A 27,467-nucleotide genomic window follows, 5' to 3' on the forward strand; every position below is an offset into this window, starting at 1 on the left:
TGTATGCAGAGGATGAATTGCATGTGGTGTTTATTTAGTAACATGCAACTACAAACCATCCCCCATGTTTCTCACCTCTGTGAAAGTTCCTTGTACCAGAGTGCACAGTGAAAAAGGGATATACCAGGATTGGGAGTGGGGTGTGTAAGTAGGGGAAAGGAACTTTCAAATCCACCAAGATTTGGAGCCCCTCCCCACCTGCTTATATCAATCTCTTTTTGTATATGATTATACTGAATACATAAGGAGCTCTGGTAGCATAGTGGTTATGAATCGGGCTGCGAACCTTAAGGTCAGCGTTTCGAAACTACCAGCCGCTCCGCGGGAGAAAGATGAGGCTTTCTACTCCCGTAAAGATTTACACCTTCGGAAACCCTGTACAGGGTCGCTATGGGTCGGAACCGACTCAATGGCACTTAACAACAACAACAAAATACTGAATACATACATGCTCATCTGTTTCTGAGACCAGCGTTTACCTTTGATCTTGCATAGGGTTGGCCAGTGCTGAAACACTTTCTAAATATAGATGTACTTGCAGACTAAACCTTTGAGCCTGGCCATAGTTCAGTTGGCCAATGCAACTTTATTTTTTATTTGACTTATCCGTGTCTGACAGTTTGAGAGTGCCCAGCCCAGAATCACTCAGCCCATATCTGGGTCCCTTAGCAGTGGTCTGCAAGCACATGACAACTGATAATCAAAGTGTTTCCTTCTCTTTCGTGTTACTCATTTAGCAGACAGAAGCACTGAGCTGTATACAGAAGGCCAGCTGTTCAAATCCAGCAGTTGCTCCAGGGTAAAAAGATGAGGCACTGTGCCTCCCATAAAAATTTACAGCCTCAGAAACCCAAGAGAGCAGTTCTAATCTTCCCGGTAGACTCCCTGAGTTGGAATTGATTCATTGGCACTGGGTTTGGGGTACTAAACCTGGTAAGAGCAGCCTGGGAGGACAACGGGAGTGATGGAGAAAGAACCTGCATAGAAGAAGGGCAGTGGAAGAAGCCAAAGTTGAAGAAACACCAGGAGCAGGGCAGTTAACTTGACTTGAGGGGTGGCTCACTTTGAATTTTAGCACCTGTGTGTTGGCCATTCTCATTCTCTTATGCCAGGAATGAAGCTCTTTTAAAGAAAAGAACAGGAAGGATAGTTCTCAAATCTTTTAATTTGAAAGCGATTGAAAATATCAGCCAACTCCATCTCCTGGTGCCAGTAGTATTGGAGATGCCAGCTTCCAGGATTGTTGCTGCCAGCATAATTAGAAATGTTAGCCAGAGCAACCACACCCCACAGTCTACAGAATTACTTCTGGCAAGAAACACTGTTGCCTGAATTAATTGGATATGTGTGGTTTGTGTGTGTGGAATTGGCTGTAGATATGTTCAATTCTTTAAGGAGAAACCAGCCTGTTTAGAGAATTGACCGCCCCAAGTACTGAGGCCAGCTTTATAAAGATACATGAGTTAAGTAACGAGGGAAGAGTGAATTGCAGAAGTCTTTTGTTGTTTTAAATCTTAAACTATGTGCTTTCTAAAATACATAGCCTTTGAAATTTGGTTGCAGGTGAAGGTCCTCTGAAAGGTTATTTAATTGACTCACTTTTATGGCTAAAGCCTAAAGGCTATGCCATATCTAAACTATTGACAAAGGACTCTTTTATGTCTCCATTTTTAAATCTCCCCCAAGGTTCGCAACAACTTGGGTTGACACATATTAAAAATCTCAGTTCTTTCTAAAATTTTACCTTTAGAAGATAAAGTGGCTGCATTGCAGTCAGTTAGAATTCTGGTTCATCTTTACCATATCGTATTCTGGTTATATTCTTAGCTTCTACAAAAATAATTTTTAAAATTTATTCAGAGAGGCCCTTAATTGTTAGATGACTTTAAGGTAAAATGGCTCAATGAGTGTAAAAAATAGAATCCTTTATTCAAGTATACATTAAAACTTCTTTGTGTTGGCATGCACACTTCCTTACCTCCTGGCTATTTATAGTGTAGGAGGAATTTCTTAAATTATTGAAATTCAGAGAGGGTGAAAGTTCATGTTATCAACATATTTGAATTTCAAGACCTATGAGTTTAATGTTGTGCAACAAATTACTTCAAAACTTAGCAGCTTTAAGCCAACACTTTATTTTGTTAATGGACTCTGCATTAGGAATATTGATCCATCACCTCTAGAATTTTTCTGCTCCACAATGTCTGGAACTTTAGCTGGGAGGACTCCTTTGCTAAGAGCTGGAGTCTTCTGGCATTATTTTCACTCACTAGTTTAAGGAGCTCTGGTAGCATAGTGATTACGAATTGGGCTGTGAACCGCAAGGTCAGTAGTTCGAAACTACCAGATGCTCCGCAGGAGAAAGATGAGGCTTTCTGCTCCCATTAAGATTTACAGCCTTGGAAACCCTGCATAGGGTCGCTGTGAGTCGGAACCGACTCCAAGGCACATAAGAAAAACAAGTTTAAAGATTAACACTGGCTTTGGGTGGAACCTCTTGTGGGACTGTCCACACATGGCCTTATCATATGGCTTGGGCTTCCTCACAAGATGGCAGCCTGAGGGATGTCAGAATACCAAAAGTGAGTGTCTTAAGAAAAAAGCCAAAGCTTCATTAACTTTTCAGACCTAGCCATTAGCACTCCATTTTACTGAATAGTCACAACATCATTCACACTCAAAGGAAAGATCTCAAGAACATGCAGACTTGTTTTAAAATCACTACTATGTGAATTGGAATCCTGGTGTGGCGCTATATATAGGTTAATGCACTGAACTGCAAGGTTAGCAGTTCAGCCACTCCTCAGAAACCCTATGCAGGGTCACTTGAGTTGGAACCCTTTCAATGGCATAACAACCACAACAACCATTTGAATAGGCACTATCTTGACTCAAATCAGTTGTGAAAAACCATTAACAAATGCTGTTTGTTTTTTTATGTTTTTACACCCTCGGAAACCCTGTACAGGGTCGCTATGGGTCGGAACCGACTCGATGGCACTTAACAACAACAACAACATGGTACTTGAGGTATTTTAGGGATTGTGCCTTAAGACACATGCATACACCATATCACTTTTTTTCCCTTGCACCTGTTCCTCTTTTGAGGGTTCTTGGAAGAGAAAAAAGTCAGAACAATGTGGACCCAGGGACCTAATGATAAGCGTAGTGATAAGCGCACAGCGGGGATGTGCCTTGGTGGCCCTCAAATATGTTGGTCTCAGTTAACAGAGAGAAGAAATTGCTCTTCCTGCTCCATTGTTGTTGTTAAGTGCCATGGAGTCAGTTTTGACCCATAGCAACCCTATATAGGATTTCTAAGGAGTGGCTGGTGGGTTTGAACACTGACCTTGTGGTTCAAACTGACCTTGCCATCCAGTGCATTATCTTGCAGAGCCACAAGAAGACTCCACTGGCGATAAGAAAAAGGAACTCAAGAGATAAACAGTATTATAGCCTCAGTTGTTACACCTGAAAAATCAGGATAATGTGTACTGTGCCTTCAAGTGACTCATAGGAGTGCTGTTTCCTGTCTCTTTCCTATTTTGGGGAAGGAAGATAATTAACAGATATGTGTATACTCTTCTACTTCCTTGGTTCTTTTCTTCTTTAAAAATGTAGATTTAAAAATGGTGGTGGTTGGTGGTTATGTACTATATAGTCTGCTCCTACTCATAGCGACCCTGGGTAGAGTTTCCAAGGCTGTAAATCTTTACTGGAGCAGAGAGCCTCATCTTTTTCTTATGGAGCAGCTGGTAGATTCGAACTGCAGACCTTGCAGTTAGCAGCCCATCTTGTAACCGACTATGTTGAAGAGCAAAGATGTCAGCTTGAAGACTAAGGTGCGCCTGACCAAAGCCATGGTATTTTCAATAACCTCATTTGCATGTGAAAGCTGGACAGTGAATAAGGAAGATCATAGAAGAATTGATGCTTTTGAGTTATGGTGTTGGAGGAGAATATTCAAAGTGCCATGGGCTGCCAAAAGAACTAACAAATCTATGTTGGAAGAAGTACAGCCAGAGTGTTCCTTGGAGGCAAGGATGGCTAAACTTTGTCTCTCATACTTCGAACATATTGTCAGGTGATAGTTTATATGGGAGAACATTAACTTTACATTCATCTTATCATATATCATTTCACTGCCATGGTTACAATCCCCTCCATGCATCATCAACCAACCAAAGGGTATGCCCTGCAAGCCTGCCCCCTGGATCATCGGCACACAGCCCCTCTCCCTGTCTGCATCTAGAATCCCCAGCTGCTCCATCTTTGCACATCATCATCTCTGCTTCCATCTCTGACATCACTGTTTCTCTGGGTATGGTCCCACACTCCACTCTTCTCCCTTTATTGTCCTAGGGACCTCTGCTCCTGGACTGCAAAGTCAATCACTCCCCCCTTTTGCCAGAAAATGCCTATCTACCTTTACATTTCCAACACTCACAGTCAGTCCTGATAACAATTATTCACTATTGTACCACAAGAGACCTATCCCCATCTTCATTCATCAGCCCTGCCCAGACAGATTGAATACTCCTCACTAGAGAGTCCACCTTCCTCAGTGTCCTCTGGATCTAGGCTCCCTCTTGAAAGCTTGTAAGTCACTTCTTGCCTTTGTAGTGCCGTGCCCCATTTTGGGTAGCCAATGTCCAAGTTGCCCATCCCTGTCTACTCTGTGTATGAGGCAGCGGGTGAGATGATGAAGGCATATAGTTTTATATTCAACAGATAATTGTAATGTTTATAATTCCCTCCATATACCATCAGTTAACAGTATTTACCTCTATTGGCCTTTTTTTTTTTTTTTTCTTAATGTACACATACCACATTGAAAATTACGTGTTCATGTAGGTGTCCAAAGGGCACATTTTGCAAACCAACCTCCTGTGTTTCGCTTTCTCTGTGCCATCACCTCTTTTACCATCTCTGTTCTCACTGCTATTCTGGTTAGCTTCCTCTCATGCTCTTCCCTCTTGAATGTCCTAGGGTTCTCTGTTCCTGAAATGACAGATTAACGGCTCCCCTCTTTCAGTTACACCTCGTCTACATTTACAGCTGTGACAATCGCCATTAGTCCTGATAACAGTTACTCACAATTTAATCATAAAATCCTATCCCCATCGTCACCAGACACATCTGGACAAGAGGATAACTATTCAATGGGGATTCTGTCCTACCCACCTCTTTCTTGACCCTAAGCACCTTCATGAAAACTTGTAAGCCAGCCACTTCGTGCCTTTATAGCCCCCCAATTTTGATAGTCGCTATGAAGACACTTTCCCTTTTGGTTGTTATTTTGCACAACTTCATAAGCAAAGGTCCAGTTCATTAAATTATAGCAATTTACGCTTGCTACCTGTATCAGACTTCTTTAACTTCATCTAATCGAGTTCTGGTCAGCAAGCCATCCAAGCTAGGTCAAATGAGTACTATCTGCAAGTTTGGAAGTTCTCGCACTCCTTCCCCCGCTTCAGAACAGCTGGTTGCTTCATTCTTAACTCTGACCCCTATTGGCTGGGTGAGTGTCCTCAGACTCAGGAGTTTACACCTCCTTGAACTTCAAACCAGCCCATCTTCTTCTCTTATATTAAGGTCATCTCGGGTATCTATGGAACATGGCCAAATTTGGCGCGTGTCTTCATTGCTGCATTTCCCACACTTCCACTCACCAATGGACCAGGGCGGTCACCAGCAAGCATACAAGACAGTTCGTGTGATCCCTTTGGGCTGACTTTTCTTGCCTGCTGGCTCCAAGGCAAACAGCTTGCTTGATATTGTCACAGGAAATTGGAGAACTTTTGTATTTGTAATTTATCCCCAAATGTAATTGCCAGGAATCAGATAAATAACGAAATGTCCAGCCTATGGTAAGACAGAGCTTAATGAGATACATAAAGGAACTTGGTTGCTTGTGAGAGTCACTGGAGAGGGTAGGAAAAAAGCCAGTCCTGCAAGATCTCAAGCATGTAAGGTCTTAAGAACAAGCACAGTGTAGGGTGTAGATAATAATTCAGTGTGTTTTTGTTCAATGGGAAGAAGTGGGACAGAAGCAAAGCAGGGGAGCTCTGAACCGGATAAAATTAATCTGATAGATGCCATGAACTCAAGCCAACTTGCTGGCAATTTGAGAGCTTTCCTGGAAAGCAGTTTTTACCAAAGTGCAGGACAAGCACCTTTGACCTTAGGCAGAAAACAATTCTGTTTCTCTCAAACTCAGTGTTCTGCATTGGTGCTTTCAGGTTGGGTCTGGGTGTGGGATGATGATGCATTTCCAAGAATGTGAACTCAGTCCAGTGAAGAGGAGCACTCAGGTTTGTAATGTGTTATCCCACACCAAACTGAATACCTGGAGGTTTATCTCCACAAAGTTGGGTGTGTCCTCCCAAGATTTCCTCACATTCTAGTAAAGATTAACCTTGTCCCTGAATGAACTCATGGTGTGCTATAGAAGCAAGCATTTGGACATGCCCAGGATTATCAAATGGAAACAAGCTAGTGAGCCCTGAAAATCTGCCCTTTTTTAGCTCTTGGAAACTAGCAGCAGGAAGTCAGGTCAGAACACAACTGGGGGTTATGTCAGTTCATGTCAAATGAGGTCAGTAGTCCAGTGACTCGGTCAGATCCAGAATGTTCAAGAATGTGAGCTTTGAGCCTCTTCTTCCTTCTTCTCTGGTTGGGATGAAGTTTTCCTTCCCCACCAAGAGCAGTAATGCAAGTATTTTTTGGCATTTTCAGAGGTTTTGATCGTGGTTACTCTTATACTGTTATCTCTAGTATGTCATTATAAAGAGGAGGAGGGAGCTGCCAGAAATCCATGCCCCAGCTCTTCTCTGAGGACCAGTCACCTCCTAAGTGCTCCGAGCCCCTCAGCTCTTACTCGTCATAGGTGGCTTAGCAACGCTGACTAGGATTAGGCTTGGCCATGGGTGTTTTCTGCTGGCTGTGGCCCCACATTAATGAAAATTGGCCCACAGAGTACTCATGTCCACTGTGGCCTTGTTTTGGTAGGAGACTTTTCACAAGGTTGACTTTTTATTATTTTAGAGTAACTTTCCTTTCTAAACAAACTATATACATCGGTGGCATTTTAGGATAAGCACTCGACCACAAGGGCAGTTTGAACCACAAGGTCGACAGTTCAAACTCACGCTTCAGAAACCCTATATAGGATTACTGTGAGTCAGAAGTGAGTTGATGGCACTTAACAATACTCTTGTGTAGTTTAAATTAGTTTTTATTAGAAGACGCTGCCCCAGATTACAATCTCTCAAAGTCATTTGGAGCCATGCTGCCTACAGAATCTGAAAGTTGTGGTTTATCAGTCTTTAACCTTACTGATGGTAGTGCTAAGTGCTATCAAGCCAGTTCCAACTCTTGGTGGCCCTGGATAGGGTTTCCGAGGAGTGGCTGTCAAGTTTGAACTACCAACCTTGCAGTCAGCTGTCCTATGCTTATGCTATAATACCACACTTTATGATAAACATTCACATTATCATTCTTGTTGGTTTGTACGAATTTTTTGATCTTCTAAAGCATTGCCTTTGTTTTGTTCTCACCTGATTCATTCCTGTCAACAGGAGAAACTGGATATTTGTAAATGTTGTTTGTAAACTAGGATCTCTCTTGATGTATAAGCAGATTTTTTTCTAAATCACTCCATATCTTTGAATATGTACTTAATTCCAATGTTGAAACCCCAGAGTCATCTGAGAGTATGGCAGGTCTGTCTGTGTAAGAATAGGGTGTTGTGTGTGTGGAGCTCACTGGAGCCAATGGCATTTTTTGTTGCCACTTACTAACCTATCTCTACCATAGATTACTTCTGCACTACAGTGACTTCCTGGATATTAATTCTTTTTCTTTTCCAATGTCTCTTTTACATTAAATGCCATGTCAAACACAAATATTTTCCTCTATTCAAAAGTTTCTCACATTGTTTTAAAATAGTCAATTTTCTTTCCCCTGCGTGTTTTTGCTTTATTCTCCATGACTTCTTAAAATATGCAACAACCCCAAATACTTTAACTGTGAGAAGTATCTATTCTCTCACCGCCTCCAACTCTATAGGCATTATTTCTAAAACTTGATTCTAAGGTTCCAGCAGCTGTGGATCTTTTCTGTGTGTCTTTGTGTCCCTGTGCATAGTAGTATGTTTTGTAAGGTGGCAAAATGGAAAACTTGCTATGTTTTGCCTAAGAACATTTGATATGCTTAGGAATTGGCTCTGATACTGAAGTACAATTTTTTAAAAAAATTCTTATGTTAACAGTATGGGAAAATACCTTGAAGGACACAAAAGTCTGGTTCCCACTCTCTTGTTTAAGTCACAGACAGTCTGGTTTTTCACCATATTAAAGCAAATCAACCTAGTAAGAAACAGACAGACTTTTATTTATTGGCTGTAGTTCTGTGCACCAGAAATGGGCAAAGGAGACCAAACAAAGAAATAGGAAAAATGAGGCATTGGAGGGGAGCCAGCGTCGGGATTGGAAGGGATGAGAGTTTCCGTGGCAGCAGGATGTACCTTTCTTGTACTGTTTACTCTTGAGTTCAAAAATAGAGGAGGAAAGAAGGTAGATCTTGCTGCAGCCTGAAATGGATACAAAACATACCAAAGCGGCATAGAGTATAATCAGACACTGAATGTAATTATGCAAATATGTGCATAAATGGTTTTTCTCTGAATAAATCAGCCTCATCAAGCTTACCACTCAAGGTTAAATAAACATAAGGCCATGATATGCCAGTGCCGTAGTGACTTCATCCAAGTTGCAGCTGAAGGATGTTATGCTTCACTGACTTTTTTTCATAGTTGTACCTGAATGAACCTTGAATATTAGGACTTCCACTTCCTTTCATTGGGAAGGGTACCACTTTGCTCAGTGAAGTCATGGAGGAGGGAGAAAAGGAATCGTGTGCGGAAATATGTGGCATGGTAGTTTTTCATCTGTTCACCTTAGTGACATTTCAAGCTAGTTGGATGTTTATGTTATTTTTAATTAGAGTTCACCTGGAATGTGCTTTAGTTGTAAGCATTTGGAAGACTGCTTAAAGGAAGGAAGTGCTTAAATTTTGTTGGGGAAAATGTGCTTACTCATTCTTTTAAAAATAAAACTAGAATTTAAAACATAATCCTGAAGGCCCTGGATTTGAAAGTCTAGTTAGAATGCTAAGATTAATTGAATGGTTAACATGTGGCTTTCTTCTCCATTGGCCATAAATAAAGTAATGTGGATTGTAAGTGAGAAGTGTTTGTTATAGAAAACTGTTGATGGGAGTATTTATATCTTGGAACATGGCTTATGATTTTTTTTCTTGTTTTGTTTTACTTGTTTCCTTTCTCATAGGGTCTCTAAAGAGAACCCATTGGAGTGTTTTATTTTTACTTCACGGAGTTAGAGGTATCATGCAAGACCTAGGAAGGCATTAAGAATATATTTTCAGTTTTTTAAGAAACTTAGCATGGCATTAATATGCATAGATGAATTCAACCTAAGTTCTAAGTGCTTGTTAGACATTCAGTTCAGCTCTGCAGGGATATACTGAACTCCCAGATGTTACGGGAAAACCAGAAGTAGATCAAAAGATGGAAATGTTTGCAATCACTATTTAGGAATCAGTGAACACACAGGTCACCATTGCTGAAATAGACAAGTGAGCAACTTAGGGAATGTTGTATGGTGGGAAGAAGGCTGGAGAGGGCTATGTGTGGTACAGTAGGCTGCCTCGACTAATCCCACAGGCACTCAAGTAGAGTAACTGGGAAGGATGGCAGCACAGTGTCAGAACTGTTCTATCTTCTCTGGCACATATGTACTTGGAAGCCCTATACAGATTGAACAGTTAGTACTAACAACAGTGAAAGATATTGGGTCTTGTGAAAAGGGCTTTGAATTGTGAGCCTTAAACTGCCTGAAAGACCAAAAGCCATTTTAGAAATAAATACTGTAAGTGAACTGAAGTATTTTTATCGGTTACAGAATCTTCTAGTAACACCTGTATGTTAAGGATGAGATCTCACTATAAAGTCTTTCAAATGTAAATATGAGCACTTCCTTATAAACCAAGTCTTCAAACTGGTACTCCCCGGTTCTGTCATGGCCAAAGAAGCAAAAGCAGATTGAACCTGAATTTGTAAAATGTGGGTATATCAGAATGATAACCAGAAGGGGAAAATTGATAAGTCAACATGCTGGCGTGCTAATGTGGCACTGTAGGGTAAGCACTGGACTGCTAGCTGTAAGATAGTGGTTCAAACCCACCAGCTGCTTGTTGAAAACCCTATACAGGGTCGATAGGAGTCAGAACTGACTCAACGGCATTTAACAACTGTACCAGAAATTTAAACTCCCTCCCAGAAAACATGGTCAACATACATGTTGCATAACAACCAGATCTCTTGACTGGCAGAGTTGGAAACAGTAGTGGCCAGCTCAAAGATGACAGCCAACCACATTGTTTTGCATGCATGTCTCTCTCCACAGTCCTAGCAAGAATCCAGTGTCTCTTGCATCAGGCGTCTTGAAGTGCTGCCCTGTGCCTGTTCTGAGTCTGCCATTCCAGCCATAATTTCCCCATTCTGGTTGCCATTCCAGAACATTGTACGCTCACATTGTACAAATTCAAGTCCGTTCTGATTTCATCATGTCAGCAATGAGTGAATCGATTCAAAGCCTTGCTGTCATTGTTTATTCTGTTTGTGTTGTTCATCTAAACTAGGAAGTTAGACAGTTATTCAAAACATTTTCTTTTGGTTATTTATAAAGAGTAGTCCTGGTACGGCCCTGTAGGTTAAAGCACTGGACTGTAAAGTCGCCTTAAACCACAAGGTTGCTGGTTGAAACCTGCCAGCTGCTCCTTGGAAACCCTATACAGCATGGCTACAAGTTGAAACGGACTGGGTAACTCTTAGCATCAACAATTTGTGAAGAAGCACTTATATGCATTGTTGCATTGTTTTTGTTTTAGGGAAAAAGAAACAGTGGTTTCAGACAGTGCTTCTTTGGGAGCCAGAAACACTGCAAGTTGACAAAGCTTTGTCCTGCCATGGGGTACACGTTCAGGCTGGCTGCTCGCAATGACATCGGCACCAGGTACAGTGCTTCTTTGTTCTCTTGCTGTGTTAAATATGTGTGTTGTGATTCTGAACTTTCTCTCACTTCGCTGAAAGACTTGAGGAAACTGTCTGCCTTCTTATGAACAAATGTGAGATTTTCCAAGAGGGAATTCTAATCAGATGACAGGAAGGCCCCTTCTGAGGGGAACAGCGTATGTCCTCTTTCCCATTTTACATACTGTAATGCGAAAGCCCCACCAGGGTCTTTGAGAACCAAGAAAATTTAAGTTGATGGTGACAGATTTTTGAAAGGAGTCTCTCGTGGGATATTCTTTCTTCAAATCATGTGCCTTTTTCCTTCTTTCATCACTTTAGCAAGCTCTTCAGTAAGTCACCCCATTTCCATTATTTGTAAGTGTTTCCTGATACAGAGAATGGGCTGTGGGGCCAGCCATGATTGTCAAGCCCAGGACAGGTACAGAATCATTGACAACCTAGACCATCCAGGATAATCCTGCACACCTCCAGCTACAGGAGAAGGCGAGAGAGTTGGTGGACAGTGAAGAGTCTGTTGATTAAAGATGCTTTGATAAGGTTGTGTTCCAGGTGCACTTGCTAAGTAACTTTTGATTAAGGAAAAAATTGTTTTCTTTCATCATTGCTTGCTGAGCACAGCAGTGATTCCCAATATTTTTTCTCAACTTAAAGAACTTCTTTTAACATCACAAGTTTATGCAGATCTCCCACCTTTACCCATGATAAACATTATGAGTCTAGAGCCTACTGGCTGAAAAAAAAAAAAAAAGCCAGAGTGATAGAAGGCTTCTATGACTCAAGACTTTTTAAAGTAATGGGAAGCACCCACAGTTTAAAAAAAAGAAAGAAAAAAGGTAGCACTTTGTATAAAATGTGTATTTCATCGACAGACAGTGGTTTGTACTCACATGGATCTGAGGATTCCTTGGTGATGATGACCCATTGCTTGATCCACATTTCTTTATGCTATGCTTTCTGCTGGATGGTTTGGGGGGAGAAATAAGCTCTTGAGAAGATGTTGCCCTGTGCTTTTCTAGTAGCATAGAATGGAGTGGGTATGAAGCAAATTGAAAGTTGTGGTAAAGAGGTCATCCAATGAACTCTTGCTTTCCTTTGTTTGCTGACCCTATCAGTATATGAATTATACTTTCTCATGTTAGGACCCTGTGACAACCCTTGCTAATAGCTTTCAAGTGCTCATAAATGTGTACCTCACAATTTTTGTTTCTCTTCAGTGGTTATAGCCAAGAAGTAGTATGCTACACATTAGGGAACATTCCTCAGATGCCCTCTGCACCAAGACTTGTCAGAGCTGGAGTCACATGGGTCACATTGCAGTGGAACAAACCAGAAGGTTGTTCACCCGAGGAAGTGGTTACCTACACCTTGGAAATTCAGGAAGAAGAAAATGTAAGTTTTGCAGATGTAATCCCTTCGTTAGGTACAAGTCAGTGTTGTCATAGCTCCAGGGCATCATGAAATGAGATTGCCTACAAAAATTCAAAAACAAATTCTTCATTTCTACCATTACCGCTACCACCCACAGCAACAACCCACTGCTCCCACAGTCTTCCCAGTCTGACTAAGTGGCATCCCATTCTGGAGAAGCCAGAAACTCTTATCATCATGTTTGATCCCATGTATATAATCAGCAAAATATTTTCAGTATTCCCTCAAAATATATCCAGAAATCTGGCCGTTTTCACCATGTCCACAGCTGTTGGGCTTTTACAGGACTGCTGAGCTGCACTAGGTTGTTGTAGTGATTTCCTAGATATTATCCCTGTCTGTATGCACTGCAGTGGACTCTCCACTCCAAGCCTGAGTGATTCTGCTACAGTACAGTTAGGATCATGTCACTCATGTGCTTAGGACCCTTCCATGCCTTCCTGTCGCCTTCAGAGTAGAACCAGTGCTCTTATAAAGCCTAAAAGTCCCCTGTGAGCTGATTCTCCCATACTGCCCTTGTTCCTTTCTCTGCATCATCTTCACCCCACCGCAGTTTCTTGCACATACCAGGCATGCTGTGGCCTCTGGGTCCTTGTAGTTAGTCCTTCGGACTTCTGAAGAATGTCCTCCTCCCAGGGAGCTTTTGACTCACTTCTTTCCTTTAAGTGTCTTAGCAAATGTCACCTCCTTGGAGAAGCCTCCCCTGACCTCCCTATAGAAGAGCACCCAAGAGCACTTGCTACAATGATGGAAATTTTCTGTGATTTGTTCTGTCCCGTATGGTATCCCTTAGTCACATGGTGTGTGAGTGTTAGCACACAACTTGATGTATGACCAGTGTGTCATATGACTGAGATTTTTATTTAAATAACCATCTGTAAGTACCCAGTTTAACTGTGCAGCTCTAGAAAATAACACCTCACTACACTCAGCACTTGATCCTCTGATCCAGCTTTCATTTGTCATTGTAGCATTTAGCCTCACGTGACATGATCTTTTATATACATCTATGTCGGTGTTTTGTTTTTGTTTTTGTTTTTTTAATTGCTTTCTCCAACTGGCACATACACATCTTGTGGGGAAGACTATTTTCTTAGGCAGTGCTGAACTCGAGAGCCAGCAAGAGAGTCTGGCACACAGAAGGTTCTCAGTGATATTTTTGATGTGTAATTGAATGAATGGATGGATTATAAGAGAATACAACTTTCAGCTTTTAATAATGCCCTTGAAAGTGCATGCGTTTCTCTGCCCAACCTGTCCTTTCTCCCTTGACCAGAAGAGGGCACCGTGTGGTCAGAAACCTCAGCCACCCTTTATTGCAGAGCACAGTGCAGCCTGACAGTTTAGACCTCAACACAGAGATACTTTTTCTTAAGATAGCATTATTAAATACAACACATACTGCACTGTCACATAGTAACTACTTGGTGGTTAAACACTTCTTTGAAATGCTTACTGGGCAATCTGTGAAAGTTTTTCTCTGGGAGGAAAGTGCTTGGTGACATCAATTCTGAAGCAATTCCACTTTTTAACATTGTTCTCAAGTAAATTGGCATTAGTCTCCATACCCAAAGCCTACAATAAAGTTGACTAGCCCCAAGACAAATACCAATGAGAAAAGAGTTCAAGTTTTATATGAAGTTCTAGTATCATCCAAAGCACTGTGGGTTTCTGATTTTTTATATATATATATATTTACTAGTGATAGTAGCTACCCAACCTCTGAGCACTGGCTATGTGGGAAGAGGCAGTTTAAAAGTCCTTATATACAGAGCTATTTAATGCCCAGATTTGATAATACTGATTTTTCTTTCTGGCTTTGCCTTTTCAGGACAACCTTTTCCACCCAAAATACACTGGAGAGGATCTAACCTGTACTGTGAAAAATCTCAAAAGAAGCACACAGTATAAATTCAGGGTGAGTCAGTGATTTTGATACATGAACTGCTTGAAAACGAAGCTGTTTTATGTTTCACCCATGTACCATTTCAAATGGCTGTATTGGTTTAATTTTTTTAAACTTTACAGCACTTTACACATTATACTTTGATTTAAAAATATTTGGCTGAGAGTGGAAACTGCCCTAGTAAGTTGTCGTAAGTTGCACGATAGCACAGCTACAATGAGTACATCATGAATCCTAGCTCAGTAATACTAAACCAAACCTTAAGCGCACCTGTCTCTTGACAGCACATCGTTCCTTTTCTGTGCTTCTCCTTTGAACCAAGTTTCTCTTTTATTATTTTCTTTTGCTCTTCTACCTGTTTAATTGCCCTCTCCCCTTTTTATTTCTCTCTCCCATGCCCCCTTTAAACTGTGCATTTGGTCTTTAAAAAGCAGTTGCCGTGGAGTGAATTCTGACTCCCAGCAACCCCATAATGTATCAGAGAAGAACTGTGCTCCATAGGGTTTTTTTGCAGTGACTAATTTTCAAAAGTAGTTCCCCAGGTTTTTTTAATTTTGTTTTTGAGGCGCCTCTGAGTGAACTCAAAACTTCCAACCTTTGTGTAACAGCTGAGAGTGTTAACTGAGTGTGTTAAACATTCCACAGTCATCCCTGATATCACCAGAGGTCCTCTGTTTTAAGGTCTCAGATTTCAAAGCAAAAAGTACATATCTTAAAAGCAGAAAAAAGAAAGAAAACCACTTTGTAGTCACCATGAGACTAAAGCAGTGTGCTGACCCTATGTGCTGCTGTGGGTTTTCCCCTGCAGCAGTGTGCACTTGGGAGAAAGAGGGGTGTCTTCTGATTCCATACCTCTCCTCTAAATTGAAGGAGCTCTGGTAGAGTATAGTGGTTACCAGACAGGCTGCTAACCTCAGAGTCAGCAGTTCAAAACTACCAGCGGTTCCGCGGGAGAAAGAGGAGGCTTTCTGAGCCCATAAAGATTTACAGGCTTGGAAAAACCTGTGCAGGATCACTATGAGTCTGAACTGACTCCACGGCACGCTTCCACCTCCGCTGCCACCTCTAAATTGGGGATCATGTTGTGGTGTTTGGTGCATAGTAATCATGCAGTAAATAACTGAGGGGCCATTGTGGTGCAGTGGTGACTGCTAACCTAAAGTTGGCGGTTTGAACCCTCCAGTCACTCCATGGGAGAAAACTGTGACAGTGTAGCTATCAAACGGACTGTGTGAGTATTTGAGGACAGTGATAATTTCTGCTATCATTTAAATAAAATAATGAAACCTTGTTACTTAATATTTGGGGATAAGCATTGCTTTAGAGTGGTCAATCTTTTCAAAGAAATCAGTTACTGGATATGAGAACATAACCGTACTACTAGCATTTGTCCACAAGGTGGCATTGCTCCACTCGGAAATCCGTGAGGTCCTTTTTATCTGCGTTTCTCCCGGCCTCATAAAGAAATACAAAGTAGGGAGAAACATGATAGTTTTGTTTTATGTCTTTTGACAATATCTTTAGCAAAACCTCACCTTATAGTTTAATTTTTTATTGGTAACAGTCAACTGTAAAGAAAATCAGTGCTTCATAAAAGAAATACTAATAATCAGAGCTTGAATTTGAGAGTATGTGTGTTTATAGATGCCTTGATTTTTGCTATGTTAAAAAGCCACCATTGATTTAATTCCTGATTTCTAAATATTGGTAATTGTTTTTAAAGTAATACTTTATTTGGTGAAACTATCCACAGCAATTTAGGTTCCTATTGGCAATTTCACACAAATTGTTCAGTGATATTACATTTATCACAGTGTAGCAACATTCTGTTGAACTGTGTTCTGTTTGTTCCATTTCTTATACTCTAGATTTCCTGTCCCCTTTTAGTCTCAATTTTGTTTTCAAGTAATTGTTGATGGTTTAGTTTCAAGTTTAGTTTGAAGTTGTTAATGTTAAGTGCTGTTTGAGTCGGTTCTGACTCATTGTGACCCGGCATAGAGTTTCCAAGGTGTAATTGGTGGATTTGAATAGTCAGCCTTCTGGGTAGCAGTCTGGTGCTTATCCTACAGACTCCTTGACTTGTTAGTAAAGCGCCAATATTATAAATACTATCCTTTATTTTGTCAGTCATTCTCCTGTTTAACTTAAAGGTGATCTCAGGGGAAGAACCAAGTTCTAGGTTTAAAGAGTTATCACAGTGTGGTAGTTTTGGTGGGGGCTCTGGTCTCTATTGTGTGCGTTTGTCTTTTTTAAAAAGAACTTGAGGAAGCAAATACTGTTGAATGGTGACGCATGGAGGAGATATTGTAATCATTGCAATGAAACAATGGTTTAAAGCCAGTGTTCTCCCATGTAAACTATCCCTCAGTTCACAATAAAAGCTTTACAAAAGAATTTGAGTTCTGCTCCACATTTTTCTCCCATTTTATCTGGAACTATGTCTGGTGGCCCTGGTCAGAGCGCTGAGTGGTGGTAGCTGAGCATCACCTAGTTCTTTTGTTCTCACTGTAGACGAGGCTGTGTCTCGTGTACTAGTTTCTTCTCTTTGTTTCTCTTCTTACTCATTTGCTCCTGGTGATTAGAGACCAGTAGTTGTGTCTTAGATGGCTACTTGAAAGCAAGCATTGAAGACCCCGGGTACTACTCATTTCACTAGGATGCAGATCATGGATTTTGGGAAATATGTTATTCCAGTTTACTGAGTTATGCTATGAGATTATTATCCTAAGTCTTTAAACCCAGGGTACTAGTTTTGTAAAGGGTTGGGTTATATCTGTAGAATATCTGTATTTGAGTCTTCGATGAATATTCATGCTTGCACTCCACACGACAGCATAAAACTGCAAACCACAAGGTCCACGATTCGAGCCCATCTGTCATTCTGCAGGAGAAAGATGAGGCTTTCTGCTCCCTTAAAGGTTTCAAGCCTTGAAACCCCATACAGGGTTGCTGTAACTCAGAACCAACTCCATTGCACTTAACAGCAACAACAACAGCCCAGTTATTTGTATGTACACATACCTGTGTACCTCTAAGGAGCCCTGATGAACTGGACTGCTAACTACAAGGTTGACAGTTCAAACCCATCAACTGCTGCGCAGGAGAAAAATACGGCTGCCTTCTCCTATAAAGACTTGCAGCCTTGAAAACCTTATAGAGGGTCACTATGAGTGACCCTGGTTTTTTTTTTTTTTTGGTTGGATTGTTGCTTCTAGAATCCCTGGTGGCACTGTGGCTAAAGCTCTCAGCTACTAGCTGCTAACCTGCTGACTGCTAACCCACTAGCTGCTCCGTGGGAGAAAGCTGTAGCAATCTGTGTCTTTAAGTAATGTAGCCTTGGAAACCTTATGGGACAGCTGTGTTCTATTCTCTATGGTCTCTGTGAACTAGACTTCGCTTAACAGCAAGGGTTTATTCTGTGGTTTTAAATAATCACTTCTATCTGTTCTCACCTGTATACATACCGCTGCCCACCTGTGTACCTGTATGCCTTACATACCCATATGTGCATAAATGCTCATTTTGACTTTGGTTATGTTGTGGTCACTACAACCACATTTGGTGGCACTTTTCTCTTCATCAAAATCAAGTCTCTGCAATCTAAATTGGACTTCACCCTCCTCCCCCTTTTTTCATTTTGGTAACCACCAAGGAACATTGGTCTCTCTCTCGATCTATTCTTGCCTTCTCATGATCCAATATGCTTGTCTTGCTGTGCTAGCAATATGCCCACCAGTCCATCCAGGAATTCACCATTGTTCTTTATAATGCGGTATATTAATGTTTCCTTGATTGTGTTGTAGCTGACTGCTTCTAATATGGAAGGGAAAAGCTGTCCAAGTGAAGTTTTGGTTTGTACAACAAGTCCTGACAGGCCTGGACCTCCTACAAGACCCCTGATTAAAGGACCAGTGACATCTCATGGCTTCAGTGTCAAATGGGGTATGTTTCCAGGTTTTTCTGTAAAATTGACTAATTTCGATAGTTAGTTTGCACATGGTATGGAGGGAGGACACAATTATTTGTTGGGGTTTATGACATTTGGACTATATTTATGTGTGAGAGTCATCCTGAGACTTGTACAGATTGATGAAATAGACAGGAAGTTTTAAGATCATCTCATTTATTTTCTGACTTTCCTGTATCTCATGTTTATCTTGTTGTTGTTGTGTGCTCTTGAGTCAGTTTCAACTCATAATAACCCTATATAGGGTTTCTGAGAGTGACTGCTGAGTTTGAAGATTGACCTTTTGGTTAGTAATACAGTGCTTATCCTACAGCACCACACCAACATATAAGATACTTAATATGTTCTTCATTATATATATTTTCACAAAGTATTACGATCAAATAATTAACATGTAAAGGAGCCCTGGTGTGGCGCTGTATGTACATTTATATGGCATCCTTTGTGGCTCTGTAGGATAATGCACTGGACCACAAGGTCAGTTTGAGCCACATGGTCGGCGGTTCAGACCCACCAACTGCTCCTCAGAAACCCTATGCAGGGCTGCAGTGTTTCTATGAGTTGGAAACCAATCAATGCCACTTGACAACAATAAATACATATAGTTCTTTAGTAGCATGTGTCAAAAAATTTAGCAATATGTAATATAAAAAGCTTGATTTTTAAAGCTAATATTGAAAGTAAATTTCAGAATTTTACTTTGTCAGCTTAAGTAAATTTTGATGTTAAAACTACAAGTGATGAAATTAGGAACATTTTTGTGTTCAAAGCTGTTGAAGACTTGTGGAATATTTAAGCTCATCTTCTAATATTTGAGGGTATCTGGTGAAAGGAAATATGACTCACCTATACTTCACCAAATATTTTAATGAAGTGGTGGTGGTGTTGTTAGGTGCTACCGAGTCAGTACTGACTCATAGCGACTCTGTGCACAGCAGAACGAAATACTGCCCGATCCTGGGCCAATCTCACAATTGTTGTCACACTTGAGCCCATTGATGCTGCCACTTTGCCAGTCCATCTCGCTGAGGGTTTTCCTCTTTCTCTCTGACCCACCACCTTACCAAACATTATATCCTTCTCCAGCGACTGATCCCTCCTGACAATATGTCAGAAGTACAGAGCCAACTAGGGGGTGCTTGACAACAACAATACACATTAGAATAGTCTGACGAGGTACAATTGCAAATGTCTAATGAACACTTCATTTGCAATTGTACATCAGACTATTCTAATGTCTAGTTGGTTCTGTGGAGTGGCTGGTGGGATTTGACGTACTAACCTTCCACCTAAACTGTAGGGCTTTAGTATCAAAATAAAGTCCTAGAAATTGCTGTCAGCACTAAGTATTACGTTCATTAGCTATAATATTGAATTTTATAATTGTTATTGTAGATACCTTTTAGTAAAGCAAGTATATGCATTATTGTAAATACCAGATGGAGGGAGAGCGAAGAGGATTTGAAGCACTTACTGATGAACATCAAAGATTACGGTCTTCAATATGGATCCACCTCAATAGAAGGACAATAGAAGTACTCACAACTGGACTAATAAGCAACATTGCAATAAATGGAGAAAATATTGACCATATCAAAGACTTTCTTTTTCTTGGATCTGCAGTCGGTGCTCACAGAAGCAGCAGTCAGGAAATCAAAAAAAAAAAAAAAAAAAAAGTGTATTGCATTGGGGAAATAGACTGAAAAATACCTTTTTAAAGAGTTCAGAAGCAAAGATTTCAATTTGAGAGGACTAAGGAGCTCTGGTAGCATAGTGGTTATGAGTCGGGCTGCTAATCTCAAGATCAGAAGTTCGAAACTACCAGCTTTTCCACAGGAGAAAGATGAGGCCTTCTGCTCCTGTGAAGATTTACAGGGTTGTTATGAGTCAGAACCAACTCCCCTGCAGACCACCATCACCAAGGTATACCTGACCCAAGCTATGGTATTTTCAGTCACCACATCTATATGCAAAAGCTGGGCAATCAATAAGATTAAAGAATTGATACATTTAAATTACATTGTTGGTGAAGAATTTTAAATACATTTACTGGCAGAGGAATAAGCAAATCTGCGTTGAAAGAAGTACAATTATAATGCTCCTTAGACAGGAAGGTGGCGAGACATCACTTCACATACTATGGACATGCTACTAGGAGGAGCCAGTTCTTGGAGAAAAACATCATGCCTGGTAAAGTAGAGGGCAGTGAAAAGGAGAAAGAGCCTCAATGAAATCAATTAAAACAGCGGCTGCAACAGTGGACTCAAATATAACAATTCTGAAGATGATGCTGGACAGCAGGGCAGTGTCTCATTCAGTTGTACACAGGGTTGTTATGAATTGGAACCGACCCAACAGCACCTAATCTGAGGCAATCCTCAGAAAAATAGCCTTTTTTAAGGAGTAAGTGGGAGGTCGACTGGTGTTTTTTTAATGTTGTCTAGTTGATTCTGACTCGGTGATCCTATATGACAGAGTAGAACTGCCATATAGGATTTCCTAGTATGTAGTGTTCACGAGTGAAGATTATCAGGCCTTTTCTGCCATGGAACCACTGGTGGACTTGACTTTTGGTTAGCAGTCTAGCACTTTAACAGTTGCGCCGCCATATTTGCAATATTATACAGAAAGCTTCTAAGAAGAAAAGAACAACCATAGGCATACAGCCAGCATAGACTAACATACCCAAAGTGCCATAGACCACTAATAGCCGAAACCTTCTACCTCGAACTGTGTTCTTGTTGTACCTGGTCCACATTTCAGATTTTATATCAGCGTCTCTTGGGGTGTAGAGTTTGCCTTTATTGCAAACTGTGTTGGAAGAGAGATACTCTTTTCTGTGTTTTATTTTCTTTTTCAGTACATTTAGTTAGCACTTTTTTTTCCCTCCTTTCCACATCTTTCAAAAGAATCTAGTCATCCTCCTGATCAAATTAGTAAAAATTTAAGTATAATAAAATGAGAAGAGGAAAAAACAAATGAATATTTCATTTTATATAGAAATTATCAAATAATAAAGAGCAACCTTCAAAATTCTCAGTTAATAATTCATTCAGGTAACTATTAGAAACATCTATTCGTACTTGAATTTTATTCATGTTTACTAAATTGTGCTAACTCTTTGACATTTCTATCGCTAAGAACTTTGAGTAATCTAGTACTGTTTACCACCATTCATCACTTAGTTCGTTGTATTGTGGTGACTTTTTATGTGTTGTTTTTATGCTGGAAACTAAGCCACTAGTATATTCAATACCTGCAGGGTCACCCACGGTGGACAGGTTTCAGTGAAACTTTCAGACTAAAACTTAGGAAGGAGAGGTAGACGATTTCTGAGTGGTTAACCACCGAAAACTTATGAATAGCAGCTGAACATTGTCAGACATTGTGCTGGAAGATAAAAACATAACTAGCAGCAGAATGTTGTCAGATTTAGTGCCACAGGTGAGTCCCTCAGGTTAGAAGGCACTCAAAAAAGACTGGGGAAGAGCTCCCTCCTCACAATAGAGCTGACCATAATGATGTGAATGGAGCAAAACTTTCAGGACCTTCATTTGCTGGTGGGGCACAACTCAAAATGAGGAGAAACAGCTGCAAGAATCTATTAATTATCAGCACATAGAATGTGCAAAATAATGAATCTAGGAAAATTGGAAGTTGTCAAAAATGAAATGGAATACATAAAGATAAGTATGTTAGGCATTAGTGAGCTCCATAGGATAAGCAGTGGACTGTGAACCACGAGGTTGGTGGTTCAAGCCAATTAGTTGCTCTGCAGTTGAAAGATGAGTCTTTCTGCTCCTGCAAAGATTTAAATTCTCTGAAACCCTTTACAAGGTTGCATTGAGTTGGAACAAACTCAACAGCACCTAACCAGTGAGCAGAAATGGACTGGTATTGGCCCCTTTAAATCTGATAGTCATATGGTTTACAATACTGAAAACAACAAATTGAAGAGGAATGGCATTACATTCATTGTCAAAAATAATATTTCAAGATCTTTCTTTTAAGTGTAATGCTGTCTGTAATTGGGTAATATCCATATGTCTATAAGGAAGACCAGTTAGTACCGCTATTCAAATATATGCACCAGCTGCTAAAGTCAGTGATGATTAAATTGAAGAATTTTACCGACTTTTTCAGTGTGAAATTGATAAAACATGCAATCAAGATATATTGATAATTACTGGTGATTAGAATGTGAAGCTTGGAAATAGAGAGGAAAGATCAATAGTTGGAAAATATGGCGTTGGTGATAAAAATGAGGCCAGAAGTCACTTGATAAAATGTTGCCTGTCCAATGATATATTCCGGGAGAAAGATGAGGCTTTCTACTTCTGCAAAGATTTAAAGCCTCGGAAACTAGACAGGTTCACTATGACTTGGAAACAACTCAACACTAACAACAATAATGACTTACTCACTGCAAACACCGTTTTTCAACAGCAGAATAGGTAATGATTCAAATGGACCTCACCAGATCAAATACGCAGGACTCAAACTGAGCACATCTGTGGGCAAAAGACGGTGTGGAAGAAGCTCAATATCAACAGCCAAAACAGAACCATCAGCGGTGGAACAAGCCATCAACTGCACATGTGCAAGGCCAGGCTGAAGCTGAAAAAAAATCAGAACAAGTCCATGAGAGCCAAAATATGACCTTGTATTTAGAGTCCATCTCAAAAACAGCTTAGATGTATTAGACGCTAATGACTTGTGAGAGGACATCAAGACTATCATACAGAAATAAAGTAAAGGGTCATTAAAAAGACAGGAAAGAAAGAAAAGACCCATTGTTTCTGAGCGTAGAGAAGCTAAAGTGTCTAGAAGAAATGAGGAAGTAAAAGAGCTGAACCGATGGGGAGTTCAAGCAGACAAAGTCAAGTATTATAATGAAATATGCAAAGACCTAGAGTTAGAAAACCAAACTGAAACTGAACTGAAGGAAAAATTCAAGCCTCGACTTGCGTTATTGAAGGATTCTATGGCACTTCACAACAGAAACATGGGCAAAATATTAATTAATGCAAAAAACATCAAAAGAGAACGAATACACAAAGTCACTGTGCAAAAGAAATGATTTATGGTCACATAATATAAAAGGTAGCATATGTTCAAGAGTCCAAGTAGCATATGGTTCTAGAAGTCCAAGCTTCACTGAAGGCATTGCTGAAAAACAAGGCTCCCAGAATTGACAGAATAGAAGTTGAAATCTTCCAACAAACTGATGAAACAACTCACTGGAGGTGTTCACTCACCAATGGCCATAAGTCTGGTGCTCAATCATTTATGCCAAGATAATATTTGTTCCCATTCCAGAGAAGCAATCCAGTGAAATATAGATTTCATTGAAAAGTATCATTAATATTAGATGCAACTAAAATTTTGCTGAAGATAATTCAAACACAGTTGCAACAGTACATTGACAGGGTGTTGCCAGAAACTTAAGCCAGATTCAAACGAGGATGTGGAACTAAGAATTTATTTGCTCATGTCAGTTGGCTCTTGACTAAAAATAGAGAGTACCAAAAATATATGGACTTGTGCTTTATTGACAGTTCAAAGGCTTTTGATTATGTGGGTCATGAAATACTATAGATAACATTGTGAAAAATGGTTATTCAATAACTTAATTGTGCTTATGCAGAAAACCTGTACATAAACCAAGAGGCAGTTATTCAATCAGAATGAGATATTGAATTACTTAAAATCATACAAGCTGTGTGCCAGGGTTTTATCCTTTCACCATGCTTATTCAATCTGTATGATGAGCAAATAACCCAAGAGTCTGAATTATATGAAGAAGAACATGGCATCAGAATTGATAGAAGTTTCACTTAACCTGTGCTATGCAAATTAAGCAACCTTTCTTGCTGGAAGTTTTCAGGATTTAAAATACTTAATGATGAAGATCCAAGACTACAGCTTTTAGTATGAATTGCATCTCAATGTAAAGAAAACAAAAGTCCTCAAAACCATACCATAAATAACTTCATGGTAAATGGAGAAAAGGCTCAAGTTGAAATCAGCCGATGTATTGTATTAGGCAAATCTAGAGCACAAGACCTCTTTAAAGGGTTCATGGACAAAGATAATCAGTTTGAGGACTGAGATGCACCTGACCCAAATGAAGGTATTTTCAGTTGCCTCATGTGCATGCATGTGAAAAGTGGACATTGAATAAGGAAGATTGTAGAAGAATCTGTGCATTTGAATTATGGTGTTGGTGAAGAATATTAAAAGTACCATAGACTGGTAGAATAAACAAATCTGTGTTGGAAGAAGTACAGCCAGAATGCTCCTTAGAAGCCAGGGTGGTGAGATTTTATTTTTGTCTCTAGAACTTTGGGCAGATGATCAGGAGGGACCACGTCCTGGAGATGAGCATCATGCTTAGAAAAGTGGAGGGTTAGCGGATAAAGAGGAACACCTCCACCCCCACCCCATGAGATGTGGCAGAAACAATGGACTCAAACGTAACAATTGTGAGGATGGTGCAGGGCCTGACAGTGTGTCTTTCTGTTGTGCATAGGAATCGATTCGACAACACCTAACAACAAACAACTACTACAAAAGTACTATTCAAAGTTTTTTGGGAGGACTTACTATTTAGGTTGGTTTTGTTTTTCGGAAAAGGAGTTTGGTGTGAAATAATTATTGTGCCTTCTGGTTATGCCCAGAGTTTTGACATTACAATATTATCTGATAATTATTTTAGTTATTTTTAACCAACAAAGAAATCAGTATTCTTTTATAACTAGTAATACCTTTGTTTACAGATCCTCCAAAGGACAACGGTGGTTCAGAAATCCTTAAATATTTGCTGGAGATTACTGATGGAAATTCTGAAGGTAATTCTTTGCAAAATTTACTCCAAAATCCTGTGACAAACTCTACTTTCTAATACGATAAACATATTTATGCTAATAGCCAGCAATCATTAATTCTAGTGATAGAGCTGTTTTAGTAAACAAATCTTAATCACATATTGACAGCATCAGCACCACTACTGTTGTCTTGAAATAAACACGTTTTTTATTTGTTTGTTACTTTTTCTGTCTTCTATATTTGTTTTTTGGAGTCCTGGTATGGAGCTATGAGTTAATGCACTGGACTGCAAGGCAGTTCACGTTTACCAGCCTCTCCTTGGAAACCCTATACAGAGTCACTATTAGTCAAAACCGGCTCAACAGCACTTAACAACAATAATAATAACACCATATTCATTTTTTTAATTCAGAGTTGTAAATTAATAACATGAAAATGAACTCTTTCATTCCTTATGTTTCCTACTTTTTTCTGGAAACTTTCTTAAGCAGGGAAAGTGAAAGTCAACCAGTTGGAGACAGCCAAGGAGTTCAGTTGTTGTTGTTGTTACGTGTCATCTAGTCGGTTCCAACTCATAACAACCCTGCATAGAGTTTCCAGGGAGCGGCTGGTGAGTTTGAACCACCATCCTTGCAGTTCAAACCCACCTTGAGTTTGAGTGCTTAGCCTACCAGCGTGCAGCAGTTCAGTGGCCCATAGAAATATGTAATGATAACAGATAAATGTAACATCACTGTACCACATAGACTAAAGTGGGATCAAATCCCTTAGATAGTGCCTTTTTTATTTTTCAGTTCATAAGTTTTCTTTCTTAAAAACAATAAATTATTTTGAGCTTAATAAAATAAAGTTACAGTTATCTAAACTTTAAAAACTGACACATAACCCCATTATCCTAATAATAACCCTTCTCATCATTAATTATTTAGATAATAATATACAAGACAAAAGAGGAGCTCTGGTAGCGTAGTGGTTACGAATCGGGCTGCGAACCTTAAGGTCAGCGGTTCGAAACTACCAGCTGCTCCGCGGAAGAAAGATGAGGCTTTCTACTCCCGTAAAGATTTACACCCTCGGAAACCCTGTACAGGGTCGCTATGGGTTGGACCCGACTCAACGGCACTTAACAATAACAACACAACATACAAGACAAAAATAAAAATGAAATAATTGGTGGAAACTTTTCAGAAGAACCAGTGTCAGTGACAGCGGAGTGGTGCTCACACAGAGCAGCGGCTGAGTGTAAAGCTGGAATTTACTCCTGTTTAGCTCATGCTCTGAAGCAAGGCACATTTTGGACCAAATTACACTGAATGTTAATAGCAAATTGAATCACTCTACTTTTCTATTTTATGTTTTATTGGTTCCTATTTTACAAAATTATTCATTGAGATTAGTATAGCCATCCTTCAGCTGTGGGATAAATCACTGGACTACAAGGTTGGTTTAAATCTCAAAGTCAGCAGTTCAAGTTTACCAGCCACTCCTCAGAAACTCTTTACAAGGGTCGCTGAGTCGGAACCGACTCAACTGCACTTAACTATACCATGCTAAAAATCTTACTAGTTTATTCACATTAGAAAACTTACTTATAAGAAAAGGTTTATATATTATATATATATGTGTGTGTGTGTGTGTGTGTGTGTGTGTGTGTGTGTGTGTGTATATGTGTGTATATGTGTGTGTATATGTATGTTGTTGTTGTTATGTGCCATAGAGTCGGTTCCGACCCATAGCGACCCTGTATAGGGTTTCCGAGGGTGTAAATCTTTACGGGAGTAGAAAGCCTCATCTTTCTCCCGCGGTGCAGCTGGTAGTTTCGAACCGCTGACCTTAAGGTTCGCAGCCCAATTCGTAACCACTACGCTACCAGATATGTGTTGTTAAATGCCTCAAGTAGGTTCCAACCCATAGCATCCCTGTGTAGGGTTTCCAAGGAGTGGCTGGTAAGTTTTAACTGCTGACCTTGTAGTTCAAACAACTTTACAATCCAGTGCCTTAACCCACAGCACTACACCAGAACTCCATATGTATATGTGTGTATATATCATGTAATCTAAGTGTGTTTGCAGTTGCATCGCTGTCATGAACATAGATAACATATCAAAATAAGGGATCCTTCTGTCTTTAAAAATTCCACCTTTACCAGTGTGGACATGCACGATTTACTGAACTGAATCTTCTCACTCCTCCCTACTCTTATTAGTCAACTTTTCAGAAAA

At 40.0% G+C, this 27,467-nt stretch overlaps 1 protein-coding gene across 1 annotated transcript in view; it reads left to right on the top strand.

Annotated features, from left to right (window-relative positions):
* FNDC3B (fibronectin type III domain containing 3B) overlaps positions 1 to 27,467 on the top strand; it is a 339,753-nt gene that overhangs the window by 256,313 nt on the left and 55,973 nt on the right. The window contains exons 12-16 of the mRNA XM_006861842.1: positions 10,972 to 11,096; positions 12,331 to 12,505; positions 14,376 to 14,462; positions 18,254 to 18,392; positions 25,197 to 25,268. Of these exons, the coding sequence (XP_006861904.1) occupies positions 10,972 to 11,096; positions 12,331 to 12,505; positions 14,376 to 14,462; positions 18,254 to 18,392; positions 25,197 to 25,268 (598 nt within the window). The remainder of the gene's footprint in view (positions 1 to 10,971; positions 11,097 to 12,330; positions 12,506 to 14,375; positions 14,463 to 18,253; positions 18,393 to 25,196; positions 25,269 to 27,467) is intronic.

The sequence above is a fragment of the Chrysochloris asiatica genome, unplaced genomic scaffold (genome assembly GCF_000296735.1).
Source record: "Chrysochloris asiatica unplaced genomic scaffold, ChrAsi1.0 scaffold00043, whole genome shotgun sequence".
Taxonomy (NCBI): Eukaryota; Metazoa; Chordata; class Mammalia; order Afrosoricida; family Chrysochloridae; genus Chrysochloris; species Chrysochloris asiatica.